This window comes from Podarcis tiliguerta (assembly GCF_965153285.1).
Source record: "Podarcis tiliguerta genome assembly, chromosome: 2".
NCBI classification, from domain to species: domain Eukaryota; kingdom Metazoa; phylum Chordata; class Lepidosauria; order Squamata; family Lacertidae; genus Podarcis; species Podarcis tiliguerta.
In genome coordinates this window covers 10,062,920-10,078,992 of record NC_139535.1, presented here as the reverse complement: position 1 = coordinate 10,078,992, position 16,073 = coordinate 10,062,920, and the positions used below count along the sequence as shown (strand labels likewise).

Below are 16,073 nucleotides of genomic sequence, written 5' to 3'. Positions count from 1 at the left end.
AGAGAACATTTCGAATTTCTGCAGTGGTATCCTTGAAGACCTACAGCCGTTCTGAACTCCCTACATAATACCAGTCATTCCTCCCAGTCTGTGGTCAACAGCTATTTTAAACCTTTACCTGTTCAGATGTAACCGCTGGGGTTTTTCATGTTGGCTGGGGGTAATGGTGTAGAATTGGAAATTACAGTACAGAAAACATCCTTGGAACTCCAAACAGCACTGGAGCCTTCATTAAGTTGGCGCCATCCAGCTGGGCTGACTGGGGCTGATGAGTTGTAATCCAAAACATCTGGCACCAGGTTGAAAAAGGATGCTGTTCTGGATACAGTGGTACCTCGGAAGTCAAACAGAATCCATTCCGGGAGTCCGTTCGACTTCCAAAACGTTTGGAAACCAAGTTGCGGCTTCCGATTGGCTGCAGGAAGTTCCTGCAGCCAGTCAGAAGCCGCGGAAGCAGCGTTGGACGTTCGGGTTCCAAAGAATGTTCGCAAACCGGAACACTCACTTCTGGATTTGCGGCATTTGGGAGCCAAAATGTTCAAGTCGCAAGGCGTTCATCAACCAAGGTACAGCTGTATTAGGGGAAATATATAGAAACAGGACCTTTGAAAGAACATTTTCAGAAGTCTTTGTTTGATGGGAGAAGTTGAGCTCCATACACAACATATATTTAAAGCACATAATTCCCCCCAAATATTCCAGCTTACCCTCATAGAGCTACAGTTCCCATTACCCTTGACAAACTATAGTTCCCAGTATTCTTTTGGGGGAGTCATGCTCTTTAAATGTATGGTTGCATATGCATTCTTTAAGTATACATTTCCTGCATCTGTGACTCTGCATCCTGCTCACAAATATGGCTTTTGTCTTTAAGGCATCTCCCGTGACTCTCTGTTGGTCTTCATATATGTAAATCTACTTCTTCTGCAGGACTGGTGACCAAAGCTTTGGAACTGGCTTCAAAATGAGCACCAGTCATCTTAAAAACATTTTTCAATCCTGTCCGTGAGCATATATAGTCACTGGAATAATTCCGTTCCAACGCAGAGGGAAATGAGGTATTTTTGTTAGAGTTTGGGATCTATATCGCCGCAGAACGCAGAAATAAATACTTGGGTAATGTTATTGGTTGAAAGAACAAAGAAAGATAAGATTTAATACTCCTTGCAAACAAAACCATTCTGAGTACAAGCTTACATGTGTCCATCATGGTTAATGAAAGGAAGATCAAACACTAACTGATTGAAGAAGAATGAAGGAAAGCCTAAGGAAGAATCAGTGAGGGAAGAACAGGCTGCCTCTCTACCACCTCAATGGTTCAGATAACTTATTGCAAGTGTCATTGCTTTACTCTCAACCCGTCTTAGGCAACATATAAAAATGTTACATTAATACAAAATTACTAGTATATATATATATATAAATCAATATTCATTCATTTTCCTTCTGACACCCTGCCTCTCAGCCTCTAGGTCCTCACCCAGAGTCCAAAGAAATTCTATACTATTTGCATATTTTAGGCTGCTTTTATCCATGTTTTTAGTGTTCAGATTTTGGAAGGTTCTTTTGAGTTTCATTATTTGAAAAAAGGAACAAATACATATAATAATAATAATAATAATAATAATAATAATAATAATAATAATATAATGGAGCTCAGTGTTGTCTGCTCTTAACTGGCAGCAGTTCTCCAGGGTTCCAGACTCCTAGCCTTACCTGGAGATAATCATCATTATCTTCATTTATTTGTATGCTGCCTTCCCATTTTTAAGCCATGCTCAAGGTTTTCATGACCAAAGAATTTACATAAAAACAAAAACATAATAAACTTTTATGTAGTCATAAGTGAAGGAAAACATCTCAATAAGCAAGGCGTTCATATGGAGCCCCCAGTCGTCTCACGGACTATTGACCCGTACGCCACTAATCCGCTGCCACCAACCAGGTCCTCCCTGATAAATCACTTAGTCTCAGTCAGGTTCTTAAGTTAACAAAGAAGACTGTAGTTTAGTGCAAACACAAATAAACTTTTAACTGCATTCAAAATGTTGTTACTCTTTACCTTCTTAGTCTTATTTTATCCTGTCTCTCTTCTGCCTCCCCTCACACAAGAACCAACTGCACTCACTGTCTCTCTAATTCCAACTGTCTGCCAACTGCTTTCCCAACTGCCTTTCCCAACCAACCCAAACCTCCGGCTAAGCCCTTTTATAAACAGGTAGGCTCAGCCTCTGGCTTTTCTATTGGTCTACCTGTTAACTCTTTCTCTCCCCCTGTACAGACATTTTAAAAAGAGCAGGAAAACGCCACAATAAGCATCAGGGCTGGCCTAAGACATTTTGGCACTTGAGTCGAACCCCAAAATGGGGCACTCCCCTTCTCCACCAGGGTGGGTGAAGATCGACATCAGGGACAAAGGGCGGGGGGGGGGGGGAGAAAGATCGACATCGGGATCTGCTGATTATGTTACATATTATTTCATATTGTATTGTTTTAATATTTATTCATGATGGGGCTTCTGCCTTTCTACAAAACCATTTTTCCACTCAGAAGGTGGGATAAAAATATATGTAAATAAACAAATATGAAAGGTCATGGTGGTTTGATCTAAGGTTTCATTTCTATTCTACCTTTCCTTCAAATTTTATTTATGCATTAAATTTGCATGCCGTCCTTTATCTCGGTGTGGTTCACAGCATAAAAATACACGATAAGAACACAAAATGCAAAATAAAAAGAAGGACCAAACAAATGGATAACCCTCCTCGACCCCACTCCAAAGAACTTGAGGTGGTGGGTGCAATTCAGTGTACAGCTACAGAGATTGTTCTGTCAGTGTAAGAATTTCTGCTTCCCCTGCTGAACATTCCTTCTCTCCCCCCACCAGATGCTGATCTGGGGGTTATCTTAACACTCCAGGGTGTATTTGGGGGAGATGGGATAGGGCGGTTTTCCAGTAGCACAGAGCTTCCCAAACTTTTCATGTTGTTGACACACTTTTTAGACACACATCATTTCGCGACAAGGCAGCAATTCAGTTTTACAGTGCTACCTTGGGTTACCCTTCACGTTACATACGCTTCAGGTTACAGACTCTGCTAACCCAGAAATATTACCTTGGGTTAAGAACTTTGTTTCAGGATGAGAACAGAAATTGTGCAGCGGCTGCGCAGCAGCAGCAGGAGGCCCCATTAGCTAAAGTGGTGCTTCAGGTTAAGAACAGACCTCCAGAACGAATTAAGTTCTTAACCTGAGGTACCACTGTACTAGCAAACCGGAGGTTAAACTAACCCCTTTCCAGCTGACACAGATTGGAAAGCTCTGCACTAGCAGAATGGGGTCATTGAATTCAGCCCAGTGTATATGTTTTGGTTTGCCTTTTCCCCCTGCACTTCATTGTTTTATCCTCACAACAACTCGTGTGAGTTGGGTTAGCTGAGAGGGAGTATGAGTGGCCCAAGTCAAGCTGTGAACTTCCTGACTGAGTGGGGGTGAGGACCCTGGCCTCTGACAGGTCCTCGTCTGGCTCCCTCTGTCATGACTAAAGTTTGAGGGCAGAAACTGGAAAGTGCTGGAAGATTCTAGAAGATTCATTTCTTATGCAAATATTGTTTTGAGTATCTCAAGGCCACGCTGTTCCAGACAGTAAAACAAGGGACCATGACATCCCTGTCATGATCCCCTCCTCCGTTACACCTGTGTAACATGTTTCAAAATGCAATGAGTTGTATTGAATGAAGTGCTGTTGTCATTCTGCTGCCGCAGCAGGACTTCCATTTCCTCTCCCCCAATCTGTTCCGGAAGGCCCCACCCTCAGGTAGGACAGGGTCTTAGGGCAGTCCTGGTCCCAACATCATTATGAGACACCATTGCCATGCGCCCTCCATCAGTGGCAGCAGGGTTAAAAGTTTCAAAGGAAGGAGCAAGCGAGTTTCTCTTACGCCAAAATTGAGAAAAATGGAGCCCATTGCTCTGACTTCATGTCTCAGCTTGTACAAATGCAACTGACTCTTTTTAAAAAAATAAAAGTGGGAATCTGGGGGTTATAGTTCATCCAGGGGAGCAATGGTTCTCCTCCCCGCTTCAGCGATATTTTATTGCTGTTTTGCAGTATTTTTTTAAAAAAAATCCTTGCATTAGTGCTATTTGCTGCCGTGAACATGATTCTGGGGGGGAAGATTCTACAAAAATAACAGGTATGTTTCTGCCCGGGGGAAAGATTCTACAAAAATAACAGGTATGTTTCTGCCCAGGGGAAAGATTCTACAAAAATAACAGGTATGTTTCTGCCCGGTTTCGAACCGGGGACCTTTCGCGTGTGAGGCGAACGTGATAACCACTACACTACAGAAACTGTGCCCTGCTCTGTGTCTTTGCTTCTTCCCCCAGCTGAAAACACGCCTTTATTGTGCAATTTCCCCAAGCTTGAGCGTAAGATCCCACCTCAGTAAGATCTTCACCTCCCTGGAGATAGATAGGGAACAGAAAAACTTCACTTGCTAGGCCAGGCAGGAAACTCTGTGGAGGCCCAGTCTCTGTAAATGCCTTCTCAACATAAACAATAACTTCTGTCTGGCAATTCCAGAAATTGATTAAAAAGCCATTTGGTTAAATATGTTTCCTAGTCTGAGGTCCACACCACTTCTGCTGTGTCTCGAAAGCACGGTCTGAGTAGTTTTCTCTTTGCCCCACTCCGTTCCAAGGGCAATAGCTTGGAACAAATGTCAATCTGAGGAAAACTGGAATTGCCGTTCCCTTCGGGTTTTCCGGGGGGGGGGGGGAGCTGAGGCACAAAAGAAAGTGTGGATAATCCCTCAATTGAAAATGCTGAGGTTCTTGGCTGAAGCCCTTATGTTTTGTTTTTATTGTATTGCTGTGGTAATATGGTAGAAATACGGTCATAGGAAGAAAGGGACATATTCCTCCTAGTTTCTGACTGCGGACCTTGCACATGTGAGGCGAATGTCTCTTTTGGGAATAAATACAGATTGAAATGGAATAAACAAATAAAAAGCAGGGGAAGGATTGCACCAGCTGGGACTCGAACCCAGGTCACAAGGTTGGGAACCTTGTATGATGCCTCTACACCACTGATGCAACTAGCAAAGATTTGCTTTCTACCCAGAGAAGGAAGCCTGCAGCAAAGTGTCAGGCAGTTCCCCAGATCTTCTCACACACAATAGAAATGTGTAAATTTTGTCCTCAGGTTCTTGCTGTGCATCCCTTCTTGCGTTTTCTTTTGCCAAAGTTTGTTTCCCTTTTTGTTCCCTTCCGTTGGTCCAGGCTTCCATTTTCTGTAAGAAGCCTCCTTGACCCTAATAGCTTCCTTGACTCTGGTCACCAACCACACTGGCATCCTCTAGGACTCGACAGTACCTTTCCTGATCTGGGGTACACATGCCAGCCGAGTTTTTTTATTATTGCCATTTTGAATAGCCCCCAAGGATTTTGGAGCGATGTGTCCCTCTCGACCTTCCCTTTACAAATACTTTCATTTCTGAGAAGCTGAAATGGAGTAATGAAATTTGGAATCTCACATGGTGGCATGAAGAAGACCCTGGTGGTCCAGTTTTCAGGACTCGGCGCTCTAACAGGGTTGATTTCTGGCCAAGGAAAGGGCTTGCTATCTCCTGGGAGTGAAGCTCTTGCAGCCACACCGCCTTGTAGCCACGCTTGGGCTGGGTTTCTACAGAAAATGTGCTCGGGTATATTTCTATGTAGCCTTCTTAGCGCAGTAGGCAGCGCGTCAGTCTCATAATCTGAAGGTCCTGAGTTCGAGCCTCAGAGAAGGCAGCTTGCAGTTCTCTTTGTTTGGTTTTTTTGTATTTTGCAAAGGGTGTGTAGTCCTCTGCTCTCTGAGCAAAAGGTTCAGCGGGAGGCTCTGGGTGTCAGTCTTGTGAATGTAGGGACAGGATTGTTGCTTCAGGTGTGAGAGGGTATGAGTGAAGGCCGAGGTAAGCCCCTGTGCTTGAGCAGAGCAAATTACACTTTGAAAAAAGAATAAGGCTCATCAGGGGAAGGAAGGGAGGGATGAGAAGCACCTTCAGCATCTGTCCCTGATGGTCTAGTGGTCAGGATTTGGCGCTTTCACCGCCACGGCCCGGGTTCGATTCCCGGTCAGGGAATCTTTTTGCCAGGGAGGAGGAGCAATGGCTTTGCTGTGGTTCGTGTTCTATAGGTCACATTGAGGGATTCAGAAATAAATTTGGTTAAAGGAGGCCTCTATCTTGCCATTCTTCCTGGTGGTCTAGTGGTTAGGATTTGGTGCCCTCACTGCCAAGACCAGGGCTTGATTCTCATTTAGAGGATCCTTTATTTTCTCTATTTTGAGGCTTTTTTATTAGTTGTTTTACACAGAGAAATAACGCCGATCAACATCCCCCCTCCATTACCTCCCTCACATACCTTCCACAATCAATTATCGGTTGCAAATGGACCCCTGTTCCATCACAAGAATTAATGCAACCATCTCAGCAATTCTCACCAATCTTCTGCTGTAAAAGGTTAAAGGTGTGCCTATTTAGTATATATTGAGGCTCTAATTATCACGGACTGCAACATTTCTCTGATGAAAATAGGGGCATCCTAAGGAAATGCGGAACATTCCGGGATAGAGGAGATAGATCTTTCCACCCAAAAAAGTGTGGGTTTTTAAAAAAAAATTTTTTTTTCCATTTTTATTGAAACTTCTTACAATGGTCCTGCGTGTTTCAATAAAATACACAGGAACAATAATAAAAGAGGGCAGGAGGTTAAAAAATAAATGAGAATGAATAGATGTCCATGATCAGCCTCAGACAGCATGGCCAATGCATCAGGAACGATGGTAGTTTGAGCCCAAAAACATCTGGAGGGCCACAGGCCTCCTTCCCCTGGTATAGAAGCTAAAGAAAAAGTAAATTAGGGGCACAGAGTAAATATTGTCCTTTACCTTTCTGACTCATCTCAAAAACTTAAAACCAGTAAGCGCTGGGTTCCATCTTGGGTTAATACCATTAGTGGAACACTCATTAAAATCTCCACTACAGTGGTACCTCGTGTTAAGTACTTAATTCGTTCCAGAGGTCTGTTCTTAACCTGAAACTGTTCTTAACCTGAAGCACCACATTAGCTAATGGGGCCTCCTGCTGCCGCCGCGCCGCCGCAGCACAATTTCTGTTCTCATCCTGTAGCAAAGGTCTTAACCCAAGGTACTAACCTGAAGCGTCTGTAACCCGAGGTACCACTGTATAATTAGACTCCTTAGGATGTGACCTCAGATAGTAATGCAGATTTTAATGCTATAGACCTTTTTTTTGGATGGGTATTTTTGCATAATTCCAGGAGTGGAGGAACCTGTAGTCCAGTGTTGTTGGACTCCAACTCCCATCAGCCAGAACCAGTATGATGGTCAGGCATGGTGGGACTAGCAGTAAAATAAAATAAAAAATATAGAGGGCCACAGGTTCCTGGTATCTGAGGAATTTTGGTTCAATTGTTAAACCACTCTGTGTAGCTCTCAGCAAACAAGCTACAGGTCCCATAATTCTTTGAGGGAAGAGATGATTGTTTCAAGTGGTATCATAGTACTTTGACTGTATGGTATGTTTGTAACCTCTGACTCTGTGACAAGGACGGGGAGCCTGTAGCTCTTCAGGTGTTGCTGGACTACAACTGACATCATCCCTGGCCAATGGCCATACTGGCTGAGCCAAATGAGATTTGGGACGGTCCCAACAACATATGTGGGGCTCAGGAGCCCAGTTATGTCACCCCTTGTCTGCAGAGCTGGCAGCCTCTCACCCTTTTTTGAACACTCTCCCTTGTGGATTGTTCCCTCAGCCTCCTCTCCTCTCCTTGGAAGTCCTCTGGGAAGCTGCTGCTGCTGTCCCTGGTCGCTGAGCTTCTCCCCTGCCCCAAAGAGAGGTGCCTCTCAGAGACACCTTGTGGAACTTATGGAACTTGTGGAGCTGGCCCTTGAATCCACTGGATGACATTGCGGAAGAATGTTGCCTCAGGAGAGTGAGGAAACTTCTCAGGGATGATTCACACCCTTGCCGGCACTTTCTTGATCTCCTGCCCTTGGGCAGAAGATATAGAAGCATGATTAGTCGCACCAACAGGGTAAAGAACAGCTTCTATCTGTGGGCTGTTAGGCTGCTGAATGAAAAGATAACAACAGGTCAACTGACTTTCGGGTTTGGTGGGTGGGTGTCAGTAAATGAGGGGAATTAAGACTAAGAGAGCTGAGTGGGGGGGTTGCTCATGTAATCTTACTGTATACAAGTTGTACAAGTAACAATAAAGTATTTCAATTTCAATTATAGCCAGGGCTGTTGCGATAAACAGCTGTGCAAGCCTTTGGGAAGCAGAGACAAGAGAGGGCATCAGAGGAGGGAGGGAAAGAAGAGAGGGACAGAGGCCAGTGTTGCCTGTGGCACCCCTGACCATCATTCAAGGCACCCCAGGTGCTACAGCACCCTGGTTGAAAAGCACTGGCCTACAGCACAAAGGTAAGAATTACATCCACTGCTTCTGACCCTGCCCACCATGGACATGCGGCCCTTGGAAGGTTGTGCACAATGGAATGCGGCCCTCGGGATGAAGACGCTTCCCCGCCCTCGCAAGGAACCTTTTATAATGTGAAGTTTCAGGTTTCGTACATCAACCATTTCCAGCATCCCGTTAAAGATGACCACACCTTCGTTGCTAATTTTTACATGACAGTTCTATGGTTTTCTTTATTTTTAAGGGAAACATTCTTTTAAAAAATTAAATTCTGCATTTGTACTTTGAGGGAATCACATTGCCTTTCGGCAGCTGAATGCCTCATCCTGACAACTCTTAAGATCCAGGGGGATTGGCTCCCACGTGGATTTTCTCATGTCTACGCAGATCACTCCTATTAAGAAACCTCTGCTCACACGACGAACATTGATAGGGTCTCTCTCCTGTGTGGATTCTCCTGTGTATCAGAAGGTACCCTTTCTGAATGAAGCTTTTCCCGCAATCCGCGCACGTGTTTGGTTTCTCTCCCGTGTGGATCCTCTCGTGTGTCAGGAGGGACGAGCGCCGAGTGAAGCACTTCCCACACTGGGCGCACCTATAGGGGGTCTCGCCCGTGTGGGTCCTCCGGTGGATGACGAGCTGCAGTCTCCGGCTGAAGCTCTGCCCGCAGTCGGAGCAGCTGTACGGCTTTTCGCCCGTGTGGATTCTCTCATGATTGATGAGGTTGCACCGGATGCTGAAGCGCCTCCCGCACTGTGTGCACTCGTAGGGCTTCTCCCCCGTGTGCATTCTCTTGTGCCTCACCAGCGTGGACTTCCGGTTGAAGCTCTTGCCGCAGTCCAGGCACGTGTACGGCTTTTCTCCAGTGTGGGTCCTCTCGTGCACGACCAGGTTGGCCTTGCAGTTAGAAGTCTTCCCGCAATACAAGCATTTGTATGGCTTCTCGGCCATTTGCACGGCCTGGCTGAAGCTCCTGTCCTCGGTCTGCTCTTTCTTTATCTTCAACTTGACGATCTCCACCTGGAAGGGACTTTCATCTAAGCCGGCGCCCACTTCATCGTAATGATAAGCCTGTTTGGCTGCCTTCCCAGGATGGTTTTCCCAAGGACCTCCCGGCGCCGGGGGACTTCCTGGCATCAGCCCTATATCAAGCCCCTGGAAGAAATCCCCTTTGGCTCTTTCCAGGGATATTCCACAGAGGTCCGTCTGCTCAGGTCTTTCCAGCTGGAATGTCTCCTCTTCATTCTCCTGTTCTTGCCCATCACCTTCAAAGGGGGGGGGGGGAGAGGAAAATCATGACACAATAAGTACAGTCATACCTCGGGTTGAATTTGCTTCAGGTTGAGCGCTTTCGGGTTGCGCTCCGCGGTGACCTGGAAGTAACGGAACGCGTTACTTCCGGGTTTCGCCACTCGCGCATGCGCAGACGGTCAAAATGATGTCACGTCCTTGCGTGGAAGCAGTGAATCGTGATCTGCGCACGCACAGATGCGGGTTGTGTTCGCTTTAGGATGCGAATGGGACTCCAGAACGGATCCCATTCGTATCCAGAGGTACCACTGTAGAGGCTTGTAGAAATTCCCCATCCCTGTTCCATTACTTTCTGTCCCTCAGTTTTTAGAGGCACCCCCCCCCCCAATAATCCTGGGGAACATAGTTTGTTAAGGGTGCTCAGAACTGTAGCCTCTTTTGTGCAGAGGAGGGCAACCAAGATGATCAAGAGTCTGGAAACAAACATTAAACGGGACAGTTAAAGAAGCTGGGTATTTTGAGACTGGAGAAGAGGAGGCTGAGAGGAGATAAGATAGCCATCTTCAGATATCTCAAGGGCTGTTGTATGGAAGAGGGAGGAGGCTTGTTTCCTTCTGCTCTGGAGGGAAGGACCAGAACCAATGGCTTCAAGTCACAGGAAAGGAGATTCTGACTAAACACCGGGAAGAACTTTCTGAGAGTAAGAGCTGTTCAACAATGGAAGAGGGTGGACTCACCTTTGTTTGAGGTTTTAAAACAGAGGTTTAAAATGATTCCTGCATTGCAGGGGATTCAACCATATTTGTTTATTCATTTCATATTTATTTCATAAAATTTATACACCGCTTGACCTGTGGTTGAACTGTTTAATTATTATTTGCTGAAGTTTAATTTTACTGTTTGCTATAGCGGTACCTCCGGTTACGAACTGAATCCATTCCGGAGGTCTGTTCATAACCCAAAACCATTCTTAACCTGAGACGCACTTTCACTGATGGTGCTTCCTGCTGCACACATGCCTCTGGCGCACGATTTCCGCTCACATCCCAGGGCAAAGGGCGCAACCAGGAGAACTACTTCCGGGTTAGTGGAGCTCATAACCCAACGCATAACCCAGAAGCGTTCATAATCAGAGGTACCACAATATTAGATTCTGATGGATTGTTGAATGTTGCTTTGTTTGATATAAGTTGTTTGTTTTAAAGTTATTGTGACTTTTATATTGGATCAGATTTTTACAATTAATGTTTGATGTTTTATTTCGTTTTTATGTCTTGGAAGCAACCCAGCCAGATGGGTGGGGTATAGATGTATTATTATTATTATTATTATTATTATTACTACTACTATTATTGACTGCAAAAAAGCACCTCTCAAAGATGACCCTTTGAGCCCCTTCCAACCCTACAATTCTATGATTATGTGATGGTTTTGTTCTAACCCCATTGTAGGACGCAGCATTTTTATTTGTGCTTTAACAACTAGCAATTAAAAGTCTTGTGAATTCTTACCGAAGAAATGGGATTCTCCATCCCCCTCCTGCTTGGCTTCCATGGAGAGCTGCATCTTCCCGGCGGCCCAGGAGTCCTGTTCTGAATTAGGGCTGCTGACAAAGGAGCTTATTGACAACCCTGACTCCTGAAAAAAAATGTGGACGATAACAAATGATAATGAGGTTAACAGTATCGGTGCAGATGGCTTAATGACAAGGATGTTGATAGGACATTGCGGTGCAGAAAAGTAAAAGAATGATAATTTACAGTGACAGATTTGGAATTTATTTTGCAATGTTATTAAGGTTGTTTCAGGCTTCTATGTACATTCTCTCGCACATGTACAGGGACAGTGGCAGCTGTAGTTCATCCACATCTGGAGGGCCGAAGGTTCCTCACACTGGACGTAAGCAAACACATGTGGCCATCCCATCTCTCTTGGGGCCAAACTAGATTATTTTATTTTTTAAAAACCCAGAGCTTAAGGAATTGCTGCATCCATTTCTCTGCCCCTCACGCCAACAGACGGCATCCCTGCCCTATTTTCTGGGTTCTCTCAGGGTTTCCCAAACCCTAAGACACTCACCTTTCCTTCCCACCCTTCCGATTTCAGGAGGAAATCTTCTGCCAGGACGACTGCCTCGCTGCAGGTCTCCGGGCCTTGTTCGCCGACCCAGCTCTGCATTTCCAGAGGCAAGATGCTCAGGAACTGCTCCAGAATCAGCACTTCCAGGATCTGGTCCTTCGAGCGTTTCTCTGGCTTCAGCCATTGGTGGCAAAGCTTCCACAGCTGCTTGCAAACGTCCCGGGGCCCCTCAGCCTCCTCATAGCAGAAGCGCCGGAAGCATTGGCGTTGCGTCTCTGAGTCGGCGGCGTCTTTGCTTGCTGTCTCGTCCTTCCCTTTCCCTGAAGAATCCAGCCCTCTGCTCGGTTTCTGAGCTCCCCGGAGGCCCAGCACGGTTGCAGTTGCCCAGTCTGCTTTCGGCCACTGGCTGGCCCCAGTTATTTCCTTGAAGGAGGCCTGGAACTCCTTCGTGTCTTCCTCAGAGGTGGGCTCAGGTAACCTGAGGTGCTTCCATCCTGAGCAAGGGGATTCCACCGTCTTCAGGAACTCCTGCTGCTGGTTTTCCCAACGCTGCTGCAAACCTTCGTCTGGCTCCTGCTTCACCTGTGCTGGGCCTTCGCCGGTCAGGAACTCCTTGATGGTCCCAACTTGGACAACCTGTGGCTCCCTTTCGCCTGCCTCCAGCTTCTCCCAGGATCCCGGTTCTGTTGGGTCCTGCTGCTCCATTTTTATTTCTGGCTGTAGTTCCTGGGCTGAAAAGGAAATTCAGTTCTTGATCAAGGGCAAAGCATTAAGAACATAAGAAGAGTCGGCTGGATCCGGCCAGTGGCCCATCTAGTCCAGCATCCTGTTCCCACACTGGCTAACCAGATGTCTGTGGAAAACCTGCGAGCAGAATTTGAGCCGAAGAGCCTTCTGCCATTCTGCAGTTTCCAGCAACTGGGATTCAGTAGCCATCGAGAGTCCTCTTCTCAGGGAATTTGCCTAATCCTCTTTTTTTTATTGATTTTCCCACATGGCAAAAACTATACATTCCAAATAAAACACAAAAGAAACAACAAATTTCCAAATAAACCAATATATACAAATCCTTAAATTCCTAAAAGACACTTCTATTGTTTAAGTTTTTTCTTAATTCACAAATTCTTAATTTCTCCATATGACTTCCAACCTCCTCATTGTGGATCCATCCTTTTTCTTCTTCTTCTTCTTCTTCTTCTTCTTCTTCTTCTTCTTCTTCTTCTCACTGCTTCAGTATTCCTTATCTCCATTTCTTTCTTTTGTTTGGTCTCATGTATTCTTAGTCTAATTTGCAGCTTGGGGAGTTTAGTCAAAACATGTCCAGGTTTTCACTTGTGGACGAAGTTTAATTAAATATTCTTTATAAATGCCCCATTCATTTTTATACCTTTGGGTTGGCTCTCTTCTAATTATCTCCGTTAATTTAGCTAATTCAAGATTATTTTCTAATCCTCCTTTAATGCCATCTAGGTGGGTGCCCATCACTGCCTCCTGTGGGAGCAAGTGCCATAGTTTAATTAAGCACTGCAGGAAAAAAGTGCTTTCCTCCATCCTGAATCTTCCAGGGAAGAAGGTTACAACCACCGCACACAATCCTTCACATCTCCCTACGATCTGCAGGGGAGGCTTTGGTGGAGGTGCCACCACTGAGGTCTGCCTGGTTGGCGGTGACTCAGGTGACAGGGCCTTCTTGGCGGTGGCTTCCCGTTTGTGGAATGTCCTTCCTACTGAGGTGCACCATTCTCCTTCATTATTAACTTTTAGGTGAAAAGTGTTCCTCTTTACCCAGTCATTTGATGGCTGAAAATATTGGCAATTGCTTTCAGTTTTTAACTTTTTTTAAAGGCTGCTTTTTAACCATTTCGAGAAGTTTTGATTGTATTGTTTTGGTACTGACGTGTTTTCTACCTTGGGCACTTTAGCAGGAAGCTGTGGGATATAACTAATAAATAGAGAAATTGAAGTTCTGTTCAGAAGCAAGCCTCATTTAGGCTCCTGATACCTGTAAGGCTGTCTCGCTCGTAAAGATTCACTTCTTTACTCTGAGAGTCTAGGGCAGTTGTGTCCAAACTTTTTTTCAAAGCGGGCCAGATTTGATGAAGTGAAGGGCCGTGAGGGCCAACCAAAGTTGTTGACTTTTTAAAGGATTGAGCTTTTTTTAGGATTGAAGTTGTTGAGGTTTTTTTAGGATTTTACTCCAGGAAATAAACTGCCATGGGGGCCGGATTAAACTAACCGGCGGGCCAGATTAGGCCCCCAAAATGGACTTTGGACATGCCTGGTCTAGTGGAAAGGGCTATGGAATCACAAGTAGAGATGGAAGGGACCACAAGGGTCATGTGAGGGTCATGCAATGCAGGGATCTTTCACCCAACATGGGGCTCAAACCCACGACTCTGAGATTGAGAGTCTCATGCTCTACCGAGGTCGTAGCTCAGCGGTAAAGGTTCTTCATTCCTGCACTGCAGGGGGTTGGGCTAGATGATCCTGAAGGTCCCTTCCTACTCTATGATTCTTTTTAATACCATGCAAGAACCACAGCAGAGTTGCCAACGCAAGACAGTCAGCAACCCCAGAACTGACGCCGGTGTTTCCTCACAATCCTGTCCCATTCATGTGTGAAGTGGAGAACCTTATTTTAACACCCAAAATGGGTGTGTGTGAAACAGCCATCTTCCAAGCTGCAAGGATCGTCGAGGCAACGTGTGCGTGAAGCACTTTGCGCGCTCAAAACATGCTATCATAATGTGCAGTTACTGCTGCGCTTAAGGCTGCCAACTTTCCAGGCACCTCCGCTCCTGTGCTTTTAAATGGCAGGCAATGACGCTCGCCTGCGCCTCCATGTTGTTTTGATTTCTGCCACGTTACATTGCTGTCAAAGGCAGAGGAGCAGGCCTGACTTGGTTCCCCTCTGGATAAGTTGGCAACCCTGGCTGCCAACTGACCTGTGGGAAACCAGCTTGGCCTGCTCCTGTGCCTTTAACAGCAGCCTGCCATTCAAGAATCAGCTTTCTGCAGCAAGGGAGATAAATGCAGTTGCAAGCTGACTTCTGCACACTGAGCCCCTGGCAGAAGGCAGAAGGCATGCTGGCAACGGTAAAAGGGAAATTTGGGAACATCGCCCTCTGCAGGTTTTCCCCCACGGCTCCTGATTTCTCCGGCATCTCCCTCCTAATTGTTTTTTCTCCTTTCTGTCCAGCGCCTCGGGGGGGGGGGGAGTTAACTCACCCACTCCTTGCACCTTTGGCATTGTTGCAACCTCTGGGAAGAGATCTGCAGCCCCCAATGGCTCCATCCAAGAGGCAAAAAACCCTGGAGGGAAGAAGGAAGGTGGTGGATCAGGAAGGTGCCTCAGCTTAGGTCACAAGTTTGCATGCTCCTCTAGCCGACACAACTCTCTGTGTTTAACTCCTTCAGGGCAAAGGCACATAAAGAAGTTGCACGTGAGTCCCTGGGTGGCCCCTCCCCGCTCTGGCAATTTGATCTGTTTTGTCCTGTTGCAGGCTGCCTACTTAAAATGTCCACGTGGAATTGCTAGAATTGCGAGGTTTAGCCCTTTCTCTGGGACTTTAATAGTTAAATCTCAGGGAGAAGGGGAATGGTTCATTCTTGTCTCTCTTAACAGCGCATTCATGCTCATGCATGCACAATAAGGCCCCGGCTGCTTTTCCACGGGCTGCAGCTGCTGAGACAGATTTGGAACTATTGACCTCACAGTGGCAGGGAAATGGACATTTCCCACCAGTTCTGTAACCTCAAAGTGGAGGGGGCGAAAAACCGCTGGACTTTTAAATCTGCCAAGGTGGTCTGATTCATTCGCAAGACATCCTTTATAATTTGCTTAATGTGATCATTTGGACCTGGCACAACAGCTTAACCATGTTTTTATTAACATGACTGGGATAGCTCAGTTGGTAGAGCATGAGACTCTTAATCTCAGGGTTGCGGGTTCAAGCCCCACATTGGACAAAAGGATTCCTGCATTTTAGGGGGTTGGACTAGATGACCCTTTGGTGTCCCTTCCAACTTTACAATTCCATTATTTGCAGGTGCAAACAGTATTGAAGGCAAGATGATGCATTACCAGCCCAAGGCTGTGTATATACCGTGTATTTATTTTGTTATTTTATTTCTGGTAAAATTTATTTATCACTTCATTGAAAAGCACCCGGCACTGAGAATCCATACATTTAAAGCACCTCCCCCCGCCCCAAATCCTTGGAACTGCAGTTAGAACCTCACAGAACTACAACTCC

The 16,073-nt window shown here is 45.8% G+C and overlaps 1 protein-coding gene across 1 annotated transcript; it reads right to left on the bottom strand.

The window, feature by feature from the left end:
• Window positions 1-8,689: 8,689 nt before the first annotated feature.
• LOC310670346 (uncharacterized protein) lies at window positions 8,690-15,178 on the bottom strand. Its single transcript, XM_083425555.1, has 4 exons — window positions 15,046-15,178; window positions 11,818-12,548; window positions 11,250-11,376; window positions 8,690-9,752 (listed from the first exon to the last, which is right to left on the bottom strand). Exons 1-4 carry the CDS (start codon window positions 15,110-15,112, stop codon window positions 8,824-8,826), a joined length of 1,854 nt encoding a protein of 617 aa, XP_083281681.1. The 5' UTR covers window positions 15,113-15,178; the 3' UTR covers window positions 8,690-8,823.
• Between the last annotated feature and the right edge of the window lie 895 nt (window positions 15,179-16,073).